Source organism: Procambarus clarkii, chromosome 30, assembly GCF_040958095.1.
Source record: "Procambarus clarkii isolate CNS0578487 chromosome 30, FALCON_Pclarkii_2.0, whole genome shotgun sequence".
NCBI classification, from domain to species: Eukaryota; Metazoa; Arthropoda; class Malacostraca; order Decapoda; family Cambaridae; genus Procambarus; species Procambarus clarkii.
In genome coordinates, this window is record NC_091179.1 from 19317699 (window position 1) to 19340463 (window position 22765).

The 22765-nt window shown below is 46.5% G+C and overlaps 1 protein-coding gene across 6 annotated transcripts in view; it reads right to left on the bottom strand.

Annotated features, from left to right (window-relative positions):
- Khc-73 (Kinesin heavy chain 73) overlaps nt 1-22765 on the bottom strand; it is a 228395-nt gene that overhangs the window by 111656 nt on the left and 93974 nt on the right. For 4 of the 6 annotated variants that reach the window (XM_069334000.1, XM_045753958.2, XM_045753960.2 and 1 more), the window contains exons 12-18: nt 17664-17825; nt 17355-17445; nt 16051-16197; nt 13706-13880; nt 7653-7917; nt 3988-4224; nt 1501-1629 (exon numbers count right to left, since the gene is read on the bottom strand). In XM_069334000.1, coding sequence (XP_069190101.1) covers nt 1501-1629; nt 3988-4224; nt 7653-7917; nt 13706-13880; nt 16051-16197; nt 17355-17445; nt 17664-17825 — 1206 coding nt within the window. The remainder of the gene's footprint in view (nt 1-1500; nt 1630-3987; nt 4225-7652; nt 7918-13705; nt 13881-16050; nt 16198-17354; nt 17446-17663; nt 17826-22765) is intronic. The other 2 variants (XM_069333999.1, XM_045753956.2) reach the window with 1 other exon arrangement.

The following is a 22765-nucleotide window of genomic DNA, read 5'->3' on the forward strand; positions in this document are numbered from 1 at the left end:
GACCAAACCACACACCAGAAGATGAAGAGACAACAATGTTTTAGTCAGTCCTGGACCATTATCAAGTCGATAGTCATGATTGGACCGGAAGATGTTGAGTGTACTATTTTAACAACATTATCCCTCACCAGATGGCAGCACCAGTAACTCAGGGCTCCAACTGCCTGCCCCCATCAGAGATGCAGCACCCAAAATCAACCCCCGACACCAACAGGAAGGAGAAAAGGGCAGAACAGGGAGCCATCGAAGGAACCAACCAAAAAGAGACATTTCATTCCATTAATCCTGGGTTTCTAGGAGGGTTCCCTATGGTAGCTCTCTGAAGTTAACTCACCACAGTTAGTGGCGAGTTAAAAGCTATCCAAAAAAGAGAGAGGGTAGGCCTGCAAAAAGACCAGCAAGGTGAACAAAACACTAGCCGAGTCAGGAAGAAAATAAGGCACCTGAAAAAGAAATTAAGGAACAGGCCTAATGAACTGAGTGCCCACCCAAACATCCCAAGAGGAATACAGGAGATGATACACCTCCCACTGGGCCAGAAACAGGAAGAATATCTACCAAGCCAACAAGATCAAACCCCACCAGTCACACCAATGTAACTATCACCACAAACATCTGGGTCACTAAGTTCTTGAAATGCATTATTTTCATCAGATTCACATTCCTGTGCTTTCCGGTGCATTCTTGTGCATTCATGTGTTTCAGGATACATTAGTGATTCATCGGTGTAAAGTGGTACAATACTACCAATACTGTACTGTCATTTTCTGTCTTGCTCTCTAGTTTGAACCTCAAATTCTGGATTAAATAATTATTTATTTATTTATTTATTTATTTATTTATTTATTTATTTATTTATATATATATATATATATACAAGAAGGTACATTGGGTTTGTGAGAATACATTGGATAGTACAGTATTTACATTCTTGTAAAGCCACTAGTACGCGCAGCGTTTCGGGCAGGTAAATATGGCAAAACTAGAAGAAAAAGAGGCGATATGCACACTACGTACAAAATAGTAACGAGACTTGATAAAATTGATAGGGAAGTATTCCCGAGACCTGGAACTTCAAGAACAAGAGGTCATAGATTTAAACTAACTAAACAAAGCTGCCGAAGAAAAGAAAATTCACTTTCGCAAACAGAGTGGTAGACAGTTGGAATGCGTTAGGTGAGAAGGTGGTGGAGGTCAAAACTGTCAGTAGTTTCAAAGCGTTATATGACAGAGTACTGAGAAGATGAGACACCACGAGCCTCATCCTGTAACTACACTTAAGTAGTTACACTTACTTAGATGATTACAAAGGAATATCCTAGGTCCTTAAGACAGGGTAATTTTAGGAGAACAAAAGCTGTAAAATATTGGAACATCATAAAAATAAAATTAGGTAACTTGGATCTCTGTGTAATCCCCCATGATATGAATTAATGAGAAATATCTGTATTAAACTTTCATAACATTTTCATAGACAATATCGAGCTGATTCACACTCACTCTAACTGAAACAGTGCTATTCTGAATATCATCATCATCTCTGCTTTGAGCAGAATCACCAGAAGATTCAGAAAGTGTGTCTGCAAATCGTTCTTGAGGAAACTGGCCAGCTATTCGACTGATTTCAACCTGTAAAATATAAGAGCACATTAACGATTTTCCAATAATTTATAACAAAAAAAACATTTGTGGCAAAATTTTAGTAAAAAAAATTACAAATTTAATAAAAAACCAGTGTTGAATATAATGAAACGTCATTTTCTGGGTGAGCCCCGGAGGCTCCCTGGAGCTAATGTATGTTGGGCTAATGTATGTTATATTAGACCAGGACATTAGGTATGGAGTTCAGACCTACCAGGGACCATGAGCCAGAACCTGGCCCCCTTCAGAGAGGTTGCAGGGAGCAATGGCCCTGGAAAACCCCCCTGTGGTTGGGGTTTTTCCTTATCTGCCATTGACTGGGGTTAGGCACCCAGAAAGGTAGGCATAACAAAACAAACCTCACATGGTAAGAAACTAACAACAAAAACCGAACAAAGAGGTAGAACTACCTACAATCCTAAGGAAACAAGGAAACAAGCAAACGTAAAACGCTACTGCAGCGCCGCTCATCTGCGCAGCCCTCCCCTTCCCGAGAGGTAGAGGGAGGGGGACCTGGACCTCACCATGCCGGCTGCATAGCACTCCAGTTCCGTAGCAAAGCGTCAACAAACGTGAAAAAAATGCCGACCGGTAGGAGGAAGAGTTGCCAGGGAGCCTCCGGGGCTCACCCAGAAAATGGCGTTTCATTACATTCAACGAACTGCCAGGAAATTTCATACTGCCAACGAGACGAAACTCGCAGGTAGGACACCTTCAGTGAAGCCACTTGATCACCATACAAGCAGTCATAAACTTGCGTCAAAAAGACCAGAAACGAAGAATGGAGGTGAAGATCGAACCAGCCACGTACGGCACCAGACCGATCTGCTGAAAGAGGCGGAGCCGCAGGAAAATCTTTGGGTCCGTATATCGAGCAAGAAGCACCTGAAACCAGGGCTGGGCTGGCCACCAAGGGACCAACAGGACTACTCTCCCCTAGTAAGTCCCTAAGCGAGCCAGAAACCGGAGCAACAACCGAACCGATGGAAAGAGGAACAGGTAACTCCACCTCAACCAGTCCAGCCGAAAGGCATCGACCCCGACGGCCTCGCAGTCTAGGAAGGGTGCCACATACACTGGAAGATGCCTTGACCATGCCGACGCGAAGAGGTCTACTTCCAGGTGACTGTACGTCTAGCAGAGCCAATTGAATGAGTCGGCGTTGACTGTCTATTCCATGGATAGGGGAATGAACCGAGACAGGCCGTCCGCCAGGACGTTTGACACCCCCTGAATGTGAACCACCAGGAAAGCCAAACCCCGAAAACTCGGCAGATGAATCACCCAAAGCAACCAGCCCCAAAGAGCCAAGGACCCCAACGAACCCCCCACAGTTCAGACAATGAACCACAGGGAGCAGTCCGCATGGAGCCGGATCGTTGCTCCATGAGCGACACAAACCCTCTGAAGTGAATGCCACACTGCCGCAAACTCCTGCACCGTGCTGTGAGCTCGACGAAAGGACGGACCCCACTCACCCTGGCCAGCCTGGTGAACACTGGTCAGAACCTACCTGAGGGATGCCGTTGATTCGACCACACCCAAGCAAACCCACTCCAGGATGAACGGACAGAGCGCAGGGAAAGAGGCTCGCCCTGCCAGCCCTGATCCCCCCAAAAAGAGGTGGAACTACCCAACTCCACAAATTGTGGGACAAACAGGAGTAAGAACCACCCCAGCTGAACCCCAAAGGTGGGCAATCACCAAGCAGCAACAGAACCTCCCAGAGGCAGTTCCCGAACGACTCAGGGAAGATAACCCTAGGCCACAGGGGCAGTACTTACAGGGCACCTAGGGAAGGTAGACTTAGGTGCATGCAGCCCCAGTACTCTTGTGTTACTCCTGGCTCACACACCACCAACACAGAGCAACAACACAGCTAAGCAGCGCTGTGCAAAGAGTGGAGCCAGAGTCGATCGACCTCCACCGACACAACAGCCTTCTGAACTGAGATGAGTAGCCAGCGGGGATGTCTGGGACCCCCCCCCCCTGGCTTCTCTCCCGGGAAGGGGGTGTTGTGCAGACAGATGTGCGGCGGTTGTGGTGACATCATGCTTACTTGCTTGTTTTTGATTGGGGAGTTCTGCTTGCTAGCTCAGCTTTTTGTTTGCAATTTTTGACCAGTAGTAGTTTGTTTTGGAATTCCTACCTTTCTGGGGTGCCTGACCTGGTAGATGGCAGACAAAGACTGCTTCCAATTACACAGGGGTGTCTTTAGGCCATTTCTCCTCGTGTTTCTCTTGAGGGGGCCATGTTCTCATCTAATACATACACTTCAGCCCGGTATAACTCCGGGGAGCAGAAGGGGCTCGCCACAGGAAAGTTGTTTTGCTTAGGTCATACTACCTGTAGTCTGCCTGCCACTTCTCCTTGTTGGGAAATAATGGGTACATGATAATTTAGTCGTACATCATGAAATAAACAGTCAAGGAAAATGTTGGCTACTCCAATAAGGTTATGATTTTCTTGACTCTCATAAAATGGATCAGCCTCTGGACAGGTAACTAGTGGGTTATTTTGCTGCTCCTCATACATCTCCCGCATCACAATCAACTTGTGTTCTAACTTCTCCATTGACCAAACCTGTGAACAAATAAAATGCTCTCTCAATACAATGACATTAATAACAATTTCATTGAGGGACATGAGAGATAAGAAAAATAAAGTATTACCTTTATACAGGACACCATATAAATCTATTCTTGCATGCAGTACATTAAGGACATTAATATAATTGATCTTTTAATTAGGTTACAATTTATGAATTATACTAAATTTTGAAATGAAGGTGTTGTAACAATGAGACAAAAATCAAAAGAAAAACCATCAAAATAAACAATTCCAAATACTGTATGCTGTATTAAAAATCCATTTATAATATAAGGACTGTTGGAACTGTTACATCTAAGACCCAAAGACCACTGCTACTGCCACTATTACAATAATAAGTAAGCGATATAAGCTTTCAAGATAAAGCATACAGCTTATCCAACAATGATCTCTGAAACAGGTTCATTACAGAGTACCTCATAAAACCAGCATTAAATGTAATGAAACGCTTGTGCTAAGGAGTGGGAGTGCTAGTTGGATGACGGGTTGCTTGTTTGTTATCTTTCTGGAGGAGTTCTTTCGCTCTTTCTGGACATAGGTTACAATTTTCACCAGACTATGGTCTGTTTTGTTTCTCCTATATTTCTAGGTGCCTTTCCCTGCCGATGGCAATTACAGTATGTCATACAGTGGTACCTCGGAATATGAGTGTCCCTGAATACGAGTTTTTCGGAATACGAGCAGAATTTGCTCTGAAAATTTACATCGGAATACGAGCATTGCCTCGGAAGACGAGGGTGTTGATACACGTACAGGCCAACTAGCACGTGGTGGCACGGAGATCGTGCCCAGTGACTATCCCGCCTGAATTTTTCACAAGAATTTACAGTTTTTTGTCGGATATTTGGCTATTTGAGCATAAAAGTTTATATATCTCGCCATGGGTCCCAAGAAAGCCAGTGGTAAGGTTCAACCTAAGAAAATAGTTGTGAGTAGAGGCAGTAGAGGATGTTCCTTCTTCATTAAGAAAATGTGTGATGTATGGGAAGAACTGCAAAGTTTTGTTGAAAAAACTCACCCGGATAAAGCTGTAGCAGGCCGTTGCATTGACCTTTTAAATGACAATGTGATGTCTTACTACAGACAAGTGTTAAAATGTAGGGAAAAACCAAGTGTCTTTAGACAGATTCTTAGTAAGACAAGCAAGTCCTTGTGGTATGCAGGCAAAACATGCCTGCATACCAACATGCCAGAGAGTGCACACCAGTGAAGTCCTCACTGCCTGATGTTACAATGGAAGGGGACTCCCCTTCCAAACAGTAACACCTCTCCCCTCCCTCCTCCTCAGCATCTTCCATACGCCAACAGCAGTCATCAGCAAGGGTAAGTAATAACTTGAACATACTTTTGTAATGTTAGATTTACATGAATTAGGTATAAAATTTAGTTTGAAGAGGTTTTAGAGTAGTCAGGAACGGATTAATTCATTTACCATTATTTCTTATGGGGAAATTAGCTTTGGTTTACGAGCCGTCTCCTGAAACGGATTAAACTCTTAAACCGAGGTACCCCTGTACTTTAAAATATAAAGTGCTCATAGACAATTCCTCCCTGCACCTCTCTGAGGGGAGGCCAGGTTCTGGCTCATGGTCCCTAGTAGGCAAAGAACTCTGTGACTGATGACCCCAAACTAATATAGCACTGTACCAGTTCAGATAGCTTCAGCGAGCTGATGGGGTTCCCCACAGAAAAAGATGATAACCACATAATCCTAACCCTTAAATAGTGGCTATCATCAAAATAATGACCTCGTCTGTGCATAAAAAAAAAGCGTTGAATGTAATGAAATGTCATTTCTGAGTGAGACCTGGAGAATCAATGTGAACCTGGAGATCTGGAGTTGCTCGTTGTGAACACATTGAGCAAGGATCTCGGGTAGGCGCCAAGGCACTGAACCCCGATAAACCTGAAGAGGAAGCCGGTGACGCAGCAACCAATGCAAAGCCCCTGTAGGCCGAACCCAGCGGTCGCGAGAGAGGCGGAAAGGACATCCCCCAAAAAACCAGAACAGTCGACAAAGCCACACCCGACCCAATGGGTAGATCATCATGGCAAAGTTCAGGCTCCCGCACAAACCCTCGAGCAACCACTGCGTGACCCGGGAGCCCCTCAGGAACAGACAAAGGTGGGAACGCAGGCGAAGCAGAGCCGCCGGAGGAAGAGACAAGGAAGCTGTCCGACCATCCCACACAAGACCCAGCCAAGACCGAACCCGAGATGGAACCAGATGGGACTTCCGCCAGTTCACCAGGAACCCGAACCCGGCGAGCTGGGAAAGAACAAAATCCCTGGTGAGCAGATACGTGAACTGGCTGGGAGCCCAAACCACCCAATCGTCGAGGTAGGCCAGAACCTGAACACCTAACAGATGCAGGCGCACCACCATGACCTGAGTAAGGGATGTGAAAATGCGAGGTGCCAGTTTCAAGCCGAATGGAGGGCAACGAAGGCAGTAACCTTGATGCCCCACAACAAAACCAAGCTAGTCCCTGAACCTCGGATGAATTGGGATGTGCCAATACACGTTCTTGAGGTCCAGGGACAGCATCCAAGCGCCCAACTCCAACAGAAGACGGACCTGGGACAGAGTCCCTGGAAACACAAACCATAACTGTCTGTATTTTCCGCTTGTTAAAACTTGTAATAAAGTTGTTACATCTTGGCTTAACATGTTTATGGCGTATTAGAATGTTGTTACAACTTGTAATATTGGTTGTTATAACTGGTTAGGTGTCAAAACTTGTTCGAACGTTGTAGCAATGTCGTAGTTTTGGTGTGTGTTTGGCGGGGTAGTCATCCGAAAGAGGGCAATAAACTCATAGGTTCAGATGGGACAAGTCCAGAATAAACCAAGGGTCACCGCAGTCCCGTCTCGTGACCGGAAGGGGACTCCCCTTTCAAACAGTAACAACTCTCCTCCTCTACCCTCATCACCATCTTCCATATGCCATCAAGAGCCCTCCATAAAGGTAAGATAAACTTAGGTACTGTATTGTAGTTAGAAAAAAACATTGTATTCAGTATAAAATGTATTTGTATGTTAATATTGTGGAATGTGGAGAACGGATTAACTCAATTTCCTTTATTTCTTATGGGAAAAATCACTTCGACTTACGATCCGTCTCTGGGAACTGATTAGCATCGTAAGTCGAGGCCCCATTGTATAAGAAAATGAACTTTCGCAAACAGAGTGGTAGACGGTTGGAACAAGTTAGGTGAGAAGGTGGTGGAGGCCAAAACCATCATTAATTTCAAAGCATTATATGACAGTGCTCGGAATATGGTTACAGGATGAGCATAGCTCTCATCCTGTAACTACACTTAGGTAATTACAAATAACAATATACAAGACAATAAGTAAACTGAACAGGATGTAATATTTCTGCAGATCATGATCATACCTGGTTTGGCTTTCCTTTTCTTTTGATTAGAATTGCTGGTTCACTAACAAATGCAGACCTCTTCCGGTTAGGAGACAAGTTTTGTGGGGGAATCTGTAAAGTCACTCCAAATGTTGTCTGTTTGCCCATATCATCAGCAAAGATGTTTGCCTCACGTACTAGGGTGTTTGCCTTCATAATATCTTGCCTAAGCTGAGCCAAACTGCGCCTGAACATGTCCTCTCTGCCAGGGTACAAAAGAGAACTTTGCTCTAGCATGTCCTCTCTGAAGTGTAATAAAAAAAATTAATATACAAACCTAGAACTAATAATACTGATAGAGTTGGTTGGAATATGCTAAAAAAAAAATACATGCGCCTAAAAATCTAAAAACTAAATAATGCAATACAGTACAGCATCAAAATATACACAAGGTTTTTAATAGTAATGACAATGTCATGTATCACTACAGACAAGTGTTAAAACATAGGGAAAAACAAGAGTCTATAGACAGATTCTTAGTAAGACAAGCAAGCAGTGAGCCACAACCAGATCCTATTGGTATGCCTGCAAAACGTAGGAGAGAGAGAACCCCATAAATGTCATCAAAGCCTGATGCTATACTGGAAGGGGACTCCCCTTCCAAACACTAACACCTCTCTTCCTCCCTTCCTCCTCACTGTCTTCCATACACCAACAAGAGTCCTCAATATAGGTAAGGTACCTGTATAGTAAAAAAACAGCATTGATTATAATGAAAAGCCATTTTCTGTGTGAGCCCCGGAGGCTCCCTGGAGCTATCGGACTGATATACGCTATATTAGTCTGGGGCATCAGTCAATGGAGTTCAGCCTATCTGGGACGCAGAGCCAGATCCTGCCCCCCATCCCCCTCCTCAGAAAGGCACAGGGAGCAATGGCCTATAGTAACCCCCAGTGTGATTGGGAGCATTCCATGTCTGCCATCGACCCGGGTTAGGCTACCAGAAAGGTAGGCATAACAAAATAGACCCCACTTGGTAAGAAATTGCATCCAAAGACCGAACAGAGGCAGAACTCCCCAAAACCTAAGGAAACAACCAAACATGATATACCGCTGCCATGCTCCCCCCCCCCCCTTGCACAGAATGAGGGGGGATCCCCAGACCTCCCCCCCCACACACACACAGGCTACTCACACCTCAGTTCAGAGGCTGACCATCAAAAACGAAAACCACCAACCAGAGAAAGAGAGAGAGAGAGAGAAAGAGAGAGGGGGGGGGGGGGCCAAGGAGCCTCCAGGGCTCTCCCAAGAAATGGCATTTCATTACATTCAATGCTGGCTTTCTGTGGGGAGCCCCTTCGGCTCCCTGGAGCTACCTAACCAAAAACAAATAAAAAGAGGGACTTACCCGGGAGGCGGCCACCACATGCACATCAACTCAAAGGTGAGACAACTGGCTGCACCCTGCGACCCAAAGTCACACACAACCAACCAGGACCAGGAATACCGAGCCAATATCAGGCAGCCAGGACCCTGTTCGACCTCCAAAACCCCTGCACCCGAATGTCAGCCCAAGATATGTTGCTGAACACAGCAGCCAAAGCAGCAAACTTACAAACGTCACTAGGCACGGTGGTAGACCACAGGCTGGCTGGACATAACCCTGCGGACGACCTGGGAGACCAGAGCCTTGGAACAGAGAATGAGGGGAAACCAGTTCAACCCAAAGCGCGTCCCCAGCCACAGAAGCCGAAGCGCACAGATAACGGCGAAGAGCCACAACTGGCCCTAACACATGATGCACCCCGGGCCTGACCACCCAAGCATCAATGACCCAAGGACCCCTCTGGAAGGCCGCCGTCTCGTTCTTCGCCAGAAAAGAAGGAAATGGTTGCAACCAAACTAACTAACTACCAGGACCAAAACATTAGAAACCCCTGTGCTTAAGGAGAGAATGAAGCTCACCAACCCAACCCCGAGAAGGCAATGCCTATAGAAACAGAGCCATGGAAAAACAAGCATTAACCGAAGGGGCCACTACAAACTGAGGAGAAGAGGGAAAAGAGGGCAACTGGTCCAATGACCAGGACGGCTCAGGCGGTGCATGAGCAGGCCGGAGGTGAAACAAAGCACAAGAAAGCTTACGGAACGTGGCAGAAGTGATATCCACCTTGAACGCAAGCTAGAGCGGCTCCGCCAGTGAAGCACTATAAGAGGTGGCAGTATTGGGCATCAAATAACGGAACTGAAAAAACCAAGATCAAATAACAAAACAACTCGATTGAAAACAGAAAAGAACTAACGAAGAGAGAGAAAATGGTGAAAAGAATGCAATGAAACTTTATACTGTTGCTGAAACTAAGTTTGCAGGTGGGACACCAACAAAGAAGCTACCTGATCACCATACAAGTGGTGATATACTCATGTCAAAAAGACCAGATGCGAAGAGCGGAGGAGTAGAGCAAACCAGCCATGTACTGGACTGGTCCAATCTGCTGAAAGAGGCGAAGCAACAGAAAGCACCCCGGGTTTGGACACCGAGCAAGCAGCACCTGAAACCAAACCTTGGAAACCTCAGTGCACAAAGAAAATGGAGAATCATAATTTTATTTTTTCGATATCGCACCAAGGTATGTCATTTTCAGAGTCCTCTGGCTGAACTAGGAATTCAGATCCCAATCTAAATAAAAGTTACTCTTGTACAGAAAAATCTGCTCTATCCAATGGTGTCATTCAAAACCAAATTGGGAATGATGAACATTGTGATATTTTGAGATATATTGGCAGCAATATTAGCATGGATTGGTAGCCGAATGGCTACCCAAACTACATTTTTTATTACACTCCTGTATTCTGCACCAAAAGTTGCCCTGGTATTTTGCACATTTTCATTTGGGGTCTAGGGCTACTTTATTACAAAATTTCATTAGATTTAGAAAGGGTCGAGTGGGAGGCCTTTGGTGAATTCACATGGAATGACCCAAAAGGCAGGAAACCCACCTGAGGGACGGGGTCGTTTCGACCATGCACAAGCACACCCACTCCAAAATGACCTGGCGAAGTGCAGGGACCTGCCCCACCAGCCCCGAATTCCTAGGAGGAGGAGGAGCCGCCCAATGCCATCACAGAGCTAACCTACCCCCTCCCCTCACCACCACCACCTTGTCAACGGAACAAACTGCGAAAGGGCTGATGCCCCTTAGGAGAAGCCAACCACCAAACAGAGCAATCATTGTGACGACCAGACGACACCGGCTGCGAAGGCAACGTCGGCTCAGAAGCTAGCACCAATGGCCCACCTCTACCAGCAAAACCTCAAGCCCTGGCACGACCCTTCTGAGAAAGCCAAGAATGGCCGCCCCGGAGAACCAACCAGTACGACACAAGACGACAACTAGACGAAGTCGCCTGCAGAAACTGTGGCAAAGTTTGGCCTCCGCAAACAGCAACAAACAAAAAACCAGCATTGAATGTAATGAAACGCCATTTTCTGGGTGATCCCCAGAGGCTCCCTGGAGCTTGTCGGGCTAATGTATATTAGACCAGGACATTTGCTAAGGAGTTCAGACCTACCAGTCTGCCAGCCAGGAAGACTCTGGAACCTCCAAATGCACACAATATGGGGTAGAAGAACTGAACAAGAAATAAGGATGGATCCATAACGGAGGCGGAATCCGGGTCTCGCAGGAGGTATTCAGCAAGAGCCTCCCGAACCTCCCGCGCGGAGATATGAGAGGCAGCTAACCTCTGGAAGAATAGGGCCAATAAACCCAAGGGAACCCGGAACTGAACCCGGGAAGGAGCCGAACTGAAATCATACTCATACTGGAAAATGGGGTAATAAAACCCTCCCTCTACAACAATAAACCTTGCAAAGAGGTCACTAACACCCAAGCCTGGTCAAAGGGGGCCCAAGGCCCCCAGGTTAATTCCTCCCCAGTCCCAGGATCCCCCAAATTGGGTCCCAAGGCAGAGCAGTCCTCCATACCCTCTACCCCTGAAGAAAAGGCAGAGTCCACGAGAAAGGCTGAAAAGAAGGGGGCCTGCTGGTGGGACCCAGAAGCCTCAGTAGGAAGAAGTGGCTCAAATGCCCCAATCCCCCAACCCGAATGGGGCAGCCCCCAAAGCTGCCCGAGTCTCATTACCAACTAAACCCTGCTCAGACTCCGAAACCCTCAGACGTTTAGGAGCCAGAAGCAGGGAAGGGGGGGGGGGGGGAAGGTGCAGGATGAAAAACAGGGAAGGACTAGGGAGCGCAGACTGAACCAAAGTCGAAGCGACTATCACCCACAGGGTTGAGTCCCTATAACCAAAGCAGGGCAATCGCAGGGCTTCCGGACAAGAAACCAACCTAGTGCGTTGCAGCAACTTAAACCTAGCATGCAATACAGATGCTGCCTGTACCCTAACAGTAATGTCATCAGAATAGAACTGGAGGACAAGCAGAGAACACTGCTCGCAGGACTCCGGGTCAAAAATGTCGTTGACCCAATATGCAGCATGACAGAGGCAAATGAGGTGACTGTCACTCTGAGACAAGAGCATACAGCAACCTTCAAACCTGCACAAGACAGGCTGGAACTTGGAAGATGCACCCAATGGTCCACTGAGCCCCGACAGGGTTTTCCAGGGCCCGAAGGCTGACTGCTACGGGAAGCCCGGGCAAGGTGTTGCTAACCGATTTAGACCCAAAGCTAACAAGGGGGAGATCAAAACACCTAAAATCCCTGCAACATATAATACAATCACGGGGGTCTAGCAGAGGGCCACCAAAAATTATAAGTGGAACGATAGCCACATCAGGCAGTCCCCCCACCAGACAAGAAGAAAAAAACAAAGAATAAACCCCAGAAAAGTACATCTCCAGAGGAAACAGGAACCAGCTGCCGCATAGGTAGGCAGGCAGCAGAACACCTTAATGCCCCAACCAGCACAATACCACTCCCTACCAAAATCCAAACAAGGGCCACAAAACCCCAGCTGGCCCCAAGGGCAGGGTAAATGCCGAGCAGCAAGAACCCCCATGAAAATGGCTATCATAAACGTACCAGGGAAGGGAACCCTAATACGCAAGGGCAGTACTCACAGGGCACCTAGGGAAGGAAACCCCTAAGCGCATGCAGCCCAGGCACTAATGAGGAACACCTGGCCACCACACAAACAACACAGCAAAAGGATGCCACAAAGGCAAAACACTGCCTTGGAAATCGAAGCCAGAGAAGATGTCCGCCCCAGACCACATTACCTAACGAACTGGTGTGCTGGGTAGCCAGCACAGGGAGGTCCGGGGCTCCCCCTCTGCCTCACAGGAAGGGGAGGACTGCGAGGATGAGTGCCACGGCAGTGGAGTGTGACATTTGCTTGTTTGCTTGTTTCCTTGGGATTGGAGGGAGTTCTACCTCTCTTTTCAGTTTTTAGTTGTTATTTTCTTACCATGTGGAGTTTGTTTTGTTATGCCTACCTTTCTGGGTGCCTAACTCTGGTCGATGGCACATAAGGAAAACCCCCAACCACAGGAGAGGGTGGGGTTTCCAGGGCCATTGCTCCCCTCTCTCTGACGGGGCGGCCAGGTTCTGGCTCGTGGTCCCTGGTAGGTCGAACTCTTTGCACTAATGCCCCGGTCTAATATATAATACATTAGCCCAATAGCTCCAGGGAGCCTCCAGGGCTCCACACAGAAAAAACTATGAACCTGCTTAGATGCCAAAGCTGCAAATGCCTATACAGGAATAATCTACTGGTTTCCTCTCCCTAAAGGAGCCACTAGAGATAGTGGCCCTCAGGTAAAAGTTCTTGTATATATGTATTGGGATATTTTTTTTAATACTGTATCTTAATCATTATAATCATTTTAATTTGTTCTTGTTGTAGGGCTTCTTTGCTTCTGATATCTTTGATTTATGTCACAGGTATTTCAAATATTATGTAAGGAACCAAGTGAAATAAAGCTGCAAAAGCAGATTCAAGGATATCATTTTACACCACCCAGTTCATGTAAGTTTAAAAGTTAAATAATTTTTTTAATTAAAATATCATAGCAACTGTGTTGTACAGTACTATACATCATTACAAGAACATGACAATAAACATACCTTTCCTGGGCCCATTTCTCTATTCGAAGTTGTGATGTTGGAGTAGAAGGAGTCATTTTTGTACCCCTTAATGGATCGAAGGGCATATATGGTGCATAAGGAGTTGTAGGAGATAAAATATTTCTAAGTTGTTGAAATTGTTTCTCATATTCTTGTCGTTGTTTTTCTAATGCCACTGAAAGTGAAATATTTGAGATAAAGTACATTGGATATACAGTAAACTTTGCTGGAACATAAGCAATTGGATTTTAAAGCATTTTTTTAGGCATGTATATGAAAAGTGTAAATAACTTCTTAACCCTTGGGTTCCTCTTGCAATTATAGCCTGCAACATGCCCAGATGCATGAAATAAAAAAAAATTGTCTTATAAAAGTGTTCATTTGTGTTCCCTGATCATGGTCAAATAGTAAAAAACCAGCGTTGAACGCAATGAAACGTCATTTTCTGGGCGAGTCCCGGAGGCTCCCCGAAGCTATCCCGGCTTAATGGATTGTATAACTTTCTGGCATCAGTCAAAGTGCTAGGAGTTCTTGCCTACCAGGGACCACGAGCCAGAACCTGGCCCCCTTAGAGAGGTACGAGGAGCAATGGCCTATAGAAACACCCTTGAGGTTGGGAGCATTTTATGTCTGCCATCGACCGGGATAGGCACCCCAAAACAAACCCCTATTCTGGTAAAAATACCACCCGTCCACCGGAAGGCGTGGTTCGTACACCAGGCAGATACATATCGTACACACAACGTACAGACAACGTAAACACACATCGTACAAACACCAGGAAGGCGTGTGTAACGAAGACGAGAACGCCGAAAACGGAAATAGAGACGACACGAAAACAAAACAAGGCGAAAACGATGCAAAAGAACACAGATGACAGAAGGTAACCAACGAGGCCGACAAAAGACCAGAGGGAAACCTCATCGAAAATCAACAGACGTTCCAATAATATTGGAAGGTACAAAGAGACTCGCGAACCAACGAGAACCACGACAAGCACCCCTGAGCAAGGGACACGCAGGGACAACGATACGAAGCGGTGTAGGCATTATATGTACAAGGCATGTACATACAATGCCTACATTGTATGTTGGCATTGAGGCACATAGGAATGTGCCTCAATGCCAACAGTGACTGCTCAGACAGGCACAAGAGGAGTGTTGTCAACGCTTACGTCGACCGTGCTCTCAGCCACAGCTCAGGATGGAAGCAAGTCGATGAAGAACTATGTAGAGCAAGGCAGATCCTAGTCAACAACAGCTTCTCCAATGGTTTCATTGAAGACATCATAAAAAGGAAGGTGAAACGCCATGCAACCTCTGAAGAGTCAACTAACACAACACCTGTACCCTCTATTAGACTATTTTACAGGAATTTCTTTTCCACAGCTCATAAAACGGAGGAAAGGGTCCTGAAAGATATTGTTAATAGGAACGTTATCCCTACAGACAAAAATCAGAATATACAATTGACAATTTACTATAAAACCAAAAAAACGGCCAATCTACTTATGAAAAACTCTCCAGACACAAAGCAGAACGCTTTAAAAGAGACTAACGTCGTCTATGCCTTCAAATGCATTGGAGACTCACCCCACTTGGAGACTAAGCCCCAAAGAACTCAGTATATAGGCAAGACGACAACATCTCTTTCCAGGCGATTAACAATGCATAAGCAACAGGGCTCCATCAAGGAACATATAATCTCTTCCCACAACCAGGCCATCACCAGAGAAGTCTTGACAAAACACAGAAATCATCAATAGATACAGCGATAGCAGGCGGCTTGACATCTGCGAGGCACTACACATCAAGAAGTCAACACCAGCAATCAACAGCCAATTAATGCACAACTATATTCTACCCACTTCAAGACTCCGCACCAATATAGAAGCATCAAGAAATATGGGCCAATAGGCCCTTTGCAGTTACTTCCATTCTTCCCTTTAATTTACCCAATTTATACCCATTGTTTCGTGTTCTGTCTTGTGTTGAAAGTTTTGTTCACCTCATCCAAAACTGTTGTAACATATCACCTCACCCAAATGCAGGCATATAAAATGAAAGCTGTTTAAATTATATACACATACATACATATATATTAAATTTATTTTATCCATTTAAATAAAATAAATAAATATCTATCCATTTAAACTTAAATTAACCATTTAAAGGTCTATGATTAAAGCCTTCCAAGCTTTTACTCTCTTAGCACAACTCTGGGGTCAAGTGGTTACTATTTGTATAAGTATACATCACATGTAAATATTAACATTTTAAATGAGAAAAATTTGAATACACTATATAAAATTATAATGTTATTAGTAATAATGGTTAATATCATACTTTGTTTATCCTCTTCATGTTGACGTTCAAGGTTTTGTATAGCTGCTTGGATGGGATCGTTACTAAGCTCCTTTAGCATAAGTTCTTCTCGTGCAAAGTTATAATCAATAGGCTGAGCTGGTGTCTGGGGTTCAGAATTATTACCACCTGAAATAACAATAATATTTGAAAAAGTAATGATATATTGTAAACAGTATTTCTAAAAGGGTAGCTATACCCTACTTAGCTACCCTAAGGGTAGCTAAGTAGCTATACAATGCTACAGTATATAATCTGGTACTAGTCAAGTCTTCAAGTAACACCATTCTCTGACTTGCCTCGTTTCCCATAGTCAGAGACATGGGAAGCCTGTTATACTTATTGAGGTCCCTCCCACCCTTTACCAACAACTATGGATAAACTTTCCCAGAATGTACCCCACACCAGATGCCCAAATCCTGGGTACCTATATACTGTACTGCTAAGTGAACAGAGGCATCAGATGATAGGAAACATGGCCAACTGTTTCTGTCACCTTGTGGATCAAACCAAGGCTACTAGGCTGTGAGCATGGATGCCAGCTGATATCTGGGACCAGATTCCCTTAAAGGTTCCCGTAAAGAAGATAAGAGGAGAATGGGATTAGAATCTGGTCAACTTAAAGAGGCAAAAAACCAGCGTTGAATGTAATGAAACGCCATTTTCTGGGTGAGCCCCGGAGGCTCCCTGGAGCTATTTTACTGGTATATGCTATATTAGTCTGGGACTTCAGTCACATGGAGTTCTGCCTACAGGGAACCATATGCTAGAACCTGGCTCGAGCAATGGCCTATGAAAACTCCACTCTTGAGAGTATATTCATGTATGCCATTGATCAGGGTAAGGCACCCAGAAAGGTAGCATCTCAAAACAAACCCCAACTAGTAGAAATTGTAATTGTAATTTTCTACAATTGCAATTGTAGAAAAGCAGTAGAAAAACTAGTAGAAAATTGCCCAGTATAGCTCCGGGAAGCCGAGGGGGCTCTCCACAGAAATTGTGGTAATCCCTAAATAGGTTATCTTGATATGATTTCGGGGCTTAGTGTCACCACGGCCCAGTCCTCGACCAGGCCTCCTCCCCCAGGAAGCAGCCCGTAACAGCTGACTAACTCCCAGGTACCTATTTACTGCTAGGTAACAAGAGCATCAGGGTGAAAGAAACTCTGCTCATTGTTTCTCGCCGGCGCCCAGGATCGAACCCGGGACCACAAGATCACAAGTCCAGCGTTCTGTCCACTCAGCCACCGGCTCCTAAATAAATAGGCAGAGATAAATCAAACTTACCAGAGCTCGTTTTTGGGCAGTTTACACGAAAGAAATAATTAAAGCCCCACAATATTCTGTCTCCGTGTCGCAACTGCACTTTCTCTGTCACCTGGCAAAAAAGATTTGGTAAGTGAGCTTCTGATATTGTATTATACTGTATATTTGATCTTGAAATAAGCTATATGATCCAATATATGTTCATATGCATTTTCAGTCCTACTAGTCATTAAATTCATTGAGATTAATTTTCATATATTGCATCATCATTAGAATAACTGTATGAGAATGGCTAAGCAAGTTTTTATAAATTAAATAACAATTCTGTACCTGGGAACCATTTACACATGTTCGGGCATTTGAATATGGTTCAATGAAGAGATCAGAGTTCTCTATTAATAGAACACTATGGTGAGTTTCAATTCCCACACCTGAAAGCTGAATATCATTTGGTTCACTTCCAGCATCTGGTCGGCCAACTAAAGTGCGTTCCTGGGACAAAGAGAAAGACATCTTTAATTCGGATGTTCAATAAACTGTCTTTAAAGGAATACTATTTAATATTGCATATTATATGTATATTTATATAATAATTTGTATGTTTAATGTATAGAGATGTAAACACCTCAACCAACATAACTCTTACAAGCAGGAACTACTTCCAAAGCCCTTTGTTCAATTGGCCTTTACTTCAATACACTTTTACTCCACTGGCTTCTGCTTTCAAGAGTGGAATACTGTCATGGGGAAAGAAGTGTGGCAGAGCCTTGTAGAGCTCCATCAGTGACACACTGTCACTGCTCTCTCTTTAGTACCCTTATTACCGGCACTGTACTCCTTTTCCCTCGTGATGAAATCGGCGCTTAAACTGTGTGTGCACCAGCCCAAAACACAGTGACCGTGCAGTACTCTGAGAACTCACTAGGCTAACCTCTGCCCTCAGAGGGCGGGAAGTAGAGCGGCAGGTATCTAGGAGTGGCAGATGTCTCGGTCACTTGGTTATCCTGCTACGTCTCTGATTATCAGGGTTGTCACCTGCGCCTTGTGAATGCCAAATCAACAAAAGGGGAGGGCAGATTACTTGGCTAAGAAACAATGTTATCTCCAGTCGTCTGTAGCTCTCTTGTGTCACCAGCTCACTGAAGTCTCGTCACCACATCCTCAGCAGTTCTCTGGCATCACACATATCCTTGTTCTTCCTCTTCCTTCCTTGGATAATGCAGACGTGGTGCCGATCCTTTTGATGGACTAGAGGAACGCATCCTGGCGTCAACACTGGATCTTCCCTGATTCTTGTCTCTACACGAGATGTACCCTTTCCTGGTAGCTTTATGTCAATGCACAGTGCACTCATTTACTACCATGGATGAAGATATTATGATGGCCAACTTCACTAGTTGGGTCAGTTTCAATACAGAGCACTGTTACAGTCTGTTCACTGTATTCACTTTCTTGATAAGCTAGCCAAAATATTAATTTCTGCTTCACTCGCTCACTCCACTGGTTACTATAGGGTTGCCTAATATCAATATACGAATGTCAACAGCCTCTTCATTGGCAAAGTTAAATGAAACCCTCTTTCTAGGGTCGCAGTTAAAATTTCACTTACCTCTTCACAGGCGAAAATCAAAGGAGCACTTGTTTACCGTGACCTTGGTCGTGTCTCCACCAGCCTTCTCAACGGCTACTCCTTGTGGCTTAACACCGGGTCATAACTATTTCTGACACTCACTGATCAGGACTGTCAGGAGGTCTCGACAGTCAGTCCCACCTTTGTTGACCCACCTAGGTCCAAATGAGGGTACAGTACTTACAACTCCCGTCAATGAATATGGCATGATATCTAGTTCCTGGCACTCTCAGCTGGTCCATTCCCTGACAATACTCTCTTCAACCTTCTTCAAAACGTTCGCCTTAGCATCTCAAATGTGGTCAGAGTCCTGTTGCTTATCTTCTGGGCACAACTCCTGCTTGATACCTGCTTGACGGGGTTCTGGGAGTTCTACTCCCCAAGCCCAGCCCGAGGCCAGGCTTAACTGGTGAGAACTTGGTCCAACAGGCTGTTGCTTGGAGTGGCCTGCAGGCCCACATACCCACCACAGCCTGGTTGGTCTGGTACTTCATTAAGAAAATGATCTAATTGGAGATAAGCCATAAGAGCCTCCCACACCTCCCTCGGCGGGATGCGGGAGGTCGAAAACCTCTGGAAGGAGGGAATCGAGAAACCCAAGGGATCCCAGAACTGAACCCGAGGGAAGAGTTGAACTCATATCAAACTCATACAGGGAGGGGAGGAAAGGAAAACCCCTCCCCCTGTAACAACAAGCCCTGTGGCAAGGGTACCAACACCCAAGTGGGTTCAAAAGGGGCCCAAGCCCCCAAAGTCAACTCCTCCCCAGCCCCGGGAACCTCCAACGGCAGGGGCCCGGGGCCGAGCAGCCCTACAAACCCCCTGTCTTTGGAGAAAAGGCCAGAGTCCACTGGTAAAGCAAGGATAAAGGGGGCCCGCTGGTGCGACCCAACACCCCGGCATGAGTAACAGACTTGAATGCCTCCACCACCGAACCAGAAGAGGCAGTCCCCAAAGCCATCCAAGTCTCACCACCAAGAAAACCCTGCCCCAACTCCAAAACCCACAGACGTTTCGAAGCCAGGAGCAAAGGGGAGGGGGGGGGGGAAAGCAGCAGGATTAACCAAAACGGGGCAGCTGCAGGGCATCCAGAAAGGCAACCAACCTAGCGCATTGCAGCAACCTAAACCGTGCATGCAACACTGAAGCTGCCTGTACCCGAATATCAACATCAGTGGACTGGGTGAATTGGAGTACAAGGAAAGAACACCACTCACAGGATTCCGGATCAAAGGTGTCATTGTCCCAACAAGCAGCATGGCGGAGGTAAAGATGGCGAGTGTCACCCTGAGACAAGGGGGAAGAGAGCAACCTTCAAATTCGCATGAAACGAGGTGGGACTCTGAGGTCTCTTCCATCGGACCAATGAGCCCCAATGGGGGTTCCCAGGGCCCTTAGGCTGACTGCTAAGGGAAACTCGGGTAAGGTACTGCTAACCGGTTATCCCAGAGCTATCAAGCAAACAAACTAAAAACTGAACCCCTGCAATGTGTGCAAGCACAGGGACCTAGGGTAGGGCCACCAAAACTATACAAGTGGTTCCACAGCCATACCAAGCAAACCCCCACCAAGCAAAACAAAACAAAACAAAAAAGAAAAAACAGCAAAAGCACACTGTCTTCAGAGGGGGGGGAGGACAGAACTGGTTGCTATGCGTATATCAGACAGCTGCATAGAGCCCAAACCACCACATTTGCCGGCGGAGAAACACCACAGAAAGGCTAAGCACAGCCCCCAGACAGAACCCCCAGGGAAACGGTCATAACAGACCAAAAATCAAGGGACAAGGTGTGGGAGCAAGCATAACACCCAGGGACACTGAGCCCAAACCCAAGGGCCCAGACCCAAAACAGACAAAAAGGGAAACCCGGTGTAAAATCAACACCCAAACGTTCCCAGAGGAACAGGAAACGGGCAGAAAACACCAGAAAAGCAAAGACACAAAAACCAGGAGAATAAAACCCCTGAAAAAAGGTGAAAACTCACCCAAGAAGCTCGCTTGCACACCCAGGCGCATGTAAACAAACCGCAACGCCACCCTGGTTGTCATGCCGGGAAACCAGCAGACGAAAATGGCTGCCAGAACAGAGGGCTGTGACCAACGCTAAAGACTACGAAAACATGCCAGCAAAAGTGGGAAGCAAGCAGACTGGATGGGTGAGAAACTCCTCCCAATAGCAGAAAACCCAGGCAGGGGCAAACCGCCCCAGAACTGCTAGCAGGCATCCCCCACACTCCCGGGAACCAGAAACAGAGGCCCCGGGGCAGAGTCGTCCTCCAAGCCCTCCGCCCTTAAAGAAAAGTTAGAGTCAATGGGAAAGGCAACAAGAAAGGGCCGCTGGTAAGACCCCAGAAGCCTTGGCAGGAGGAACAGGCTCAAAAACCTCCGTCCCCCAACCCGAACGGGGCAGCCCCCGAAAACCGCCCGAGTCTTGGCCCCAACTAAACCCCGCCCCGACCCCGAAACCCGCAGATGGTCCGGAGCCGGGAACAGGAAGAGAGAGGGGCGAACAGCACCTAACCAAAACAGGGCGGCCTCGGGGCATCCGAGTGGGAAACCAACCTAGCATGTTGCAGCAACCTAACCTAGCTTGCAACACGGATGCTGCCTGTACTCTGAACAGTAATAACATCAGGAGAGTACTGGAGAACCAGCAGAGAATCTCTCTCACAAGACTCCGGGTCAAGGTGTCAGTGACCAACAGGCAACATGACAGGTAAAAGTGGCGACTGTCACCCGGAGACAAGGGCACAGCAACCAACGATACAGTACAAGACAGGTTGGAACCCGGAAGACACATTCAATGGTCCCCGAGCCCAGACAGGGGTTTCCAGGGCCCGTAGGCTGACTGCTACGGTAAGCCCAGGCAAGGTGTTGCTAACCGGTTAAAAAACCCAAAAATAACAAGAGGGTAGAGGATAGCACTGAAAACCCCTGCAACGTGTACAATCACAGGGGCCTAGCAGAGGGCCGCCAAATACTACCAGTGGAACTATAGCCACACTAGGCAGACCTCCTACCAGGCATGAAAATAAAAACAAAAGAAAAACCCCGCAAAAGTACACCGTCTCCAGAGGCAACAGGAACCGGTCGTCGCTTAGGTGGCAGGCTGAGCAACACCTTGACGCTCTAACCAGCACAATACCAGTCCCTACCCAGGGCCAAACAAGGGCCCCAAGCCCCAGCTGGCCCCAAGGGCGAGGCAAATGCCGAGCAGCAAGAACCTCTATGGGAATGGTTCCCGAACACCCCAGGGAAGATAACCCTATTACGCAGAGGCAGTACTCACAGGGCGCTTAGGGAAGTCAGCCACTAAGCGCATGCAGCCCCGGCACTGATGAGGTACTCCTGGCCACCGCACAACACAACACACGGCAGTGAATGCCACTCGAGGCAAACACCACCTAGGAAACCGAGGCCAGAGAAGCGTCTATCCCGTTTGACATTAGCTTACGAACTGAAGCTTGGCAGCCAGCGCGGTAGGTCCGGGGCTCCGACCTTCCCCCTCTCGGGGCGGGGAGGGCTGCGCGGACGATCGGCACAGCAGTGAAGTGTGATGTTTGCTTGTTTGCTTGTTTCCTTTTGATTGTAGGGAGTTTCTACCTCTCTGTTCAGTTTTTTGTTTTAGTTTTTTACCATGTGGGGTTTGTTTTATTTTGCCTACCTTTCTGGGTGCCTAACCCCGGTCGATGGCAGATAAGGAAAACCCCAACCACAAGGGGGTTTTCCAGTGCTCCCTGAAACCTCTCTGAAGGGGCCCGGTTCTGGCGCTGGTCCCTGGTAGGTCTGAACTCCTTAGCT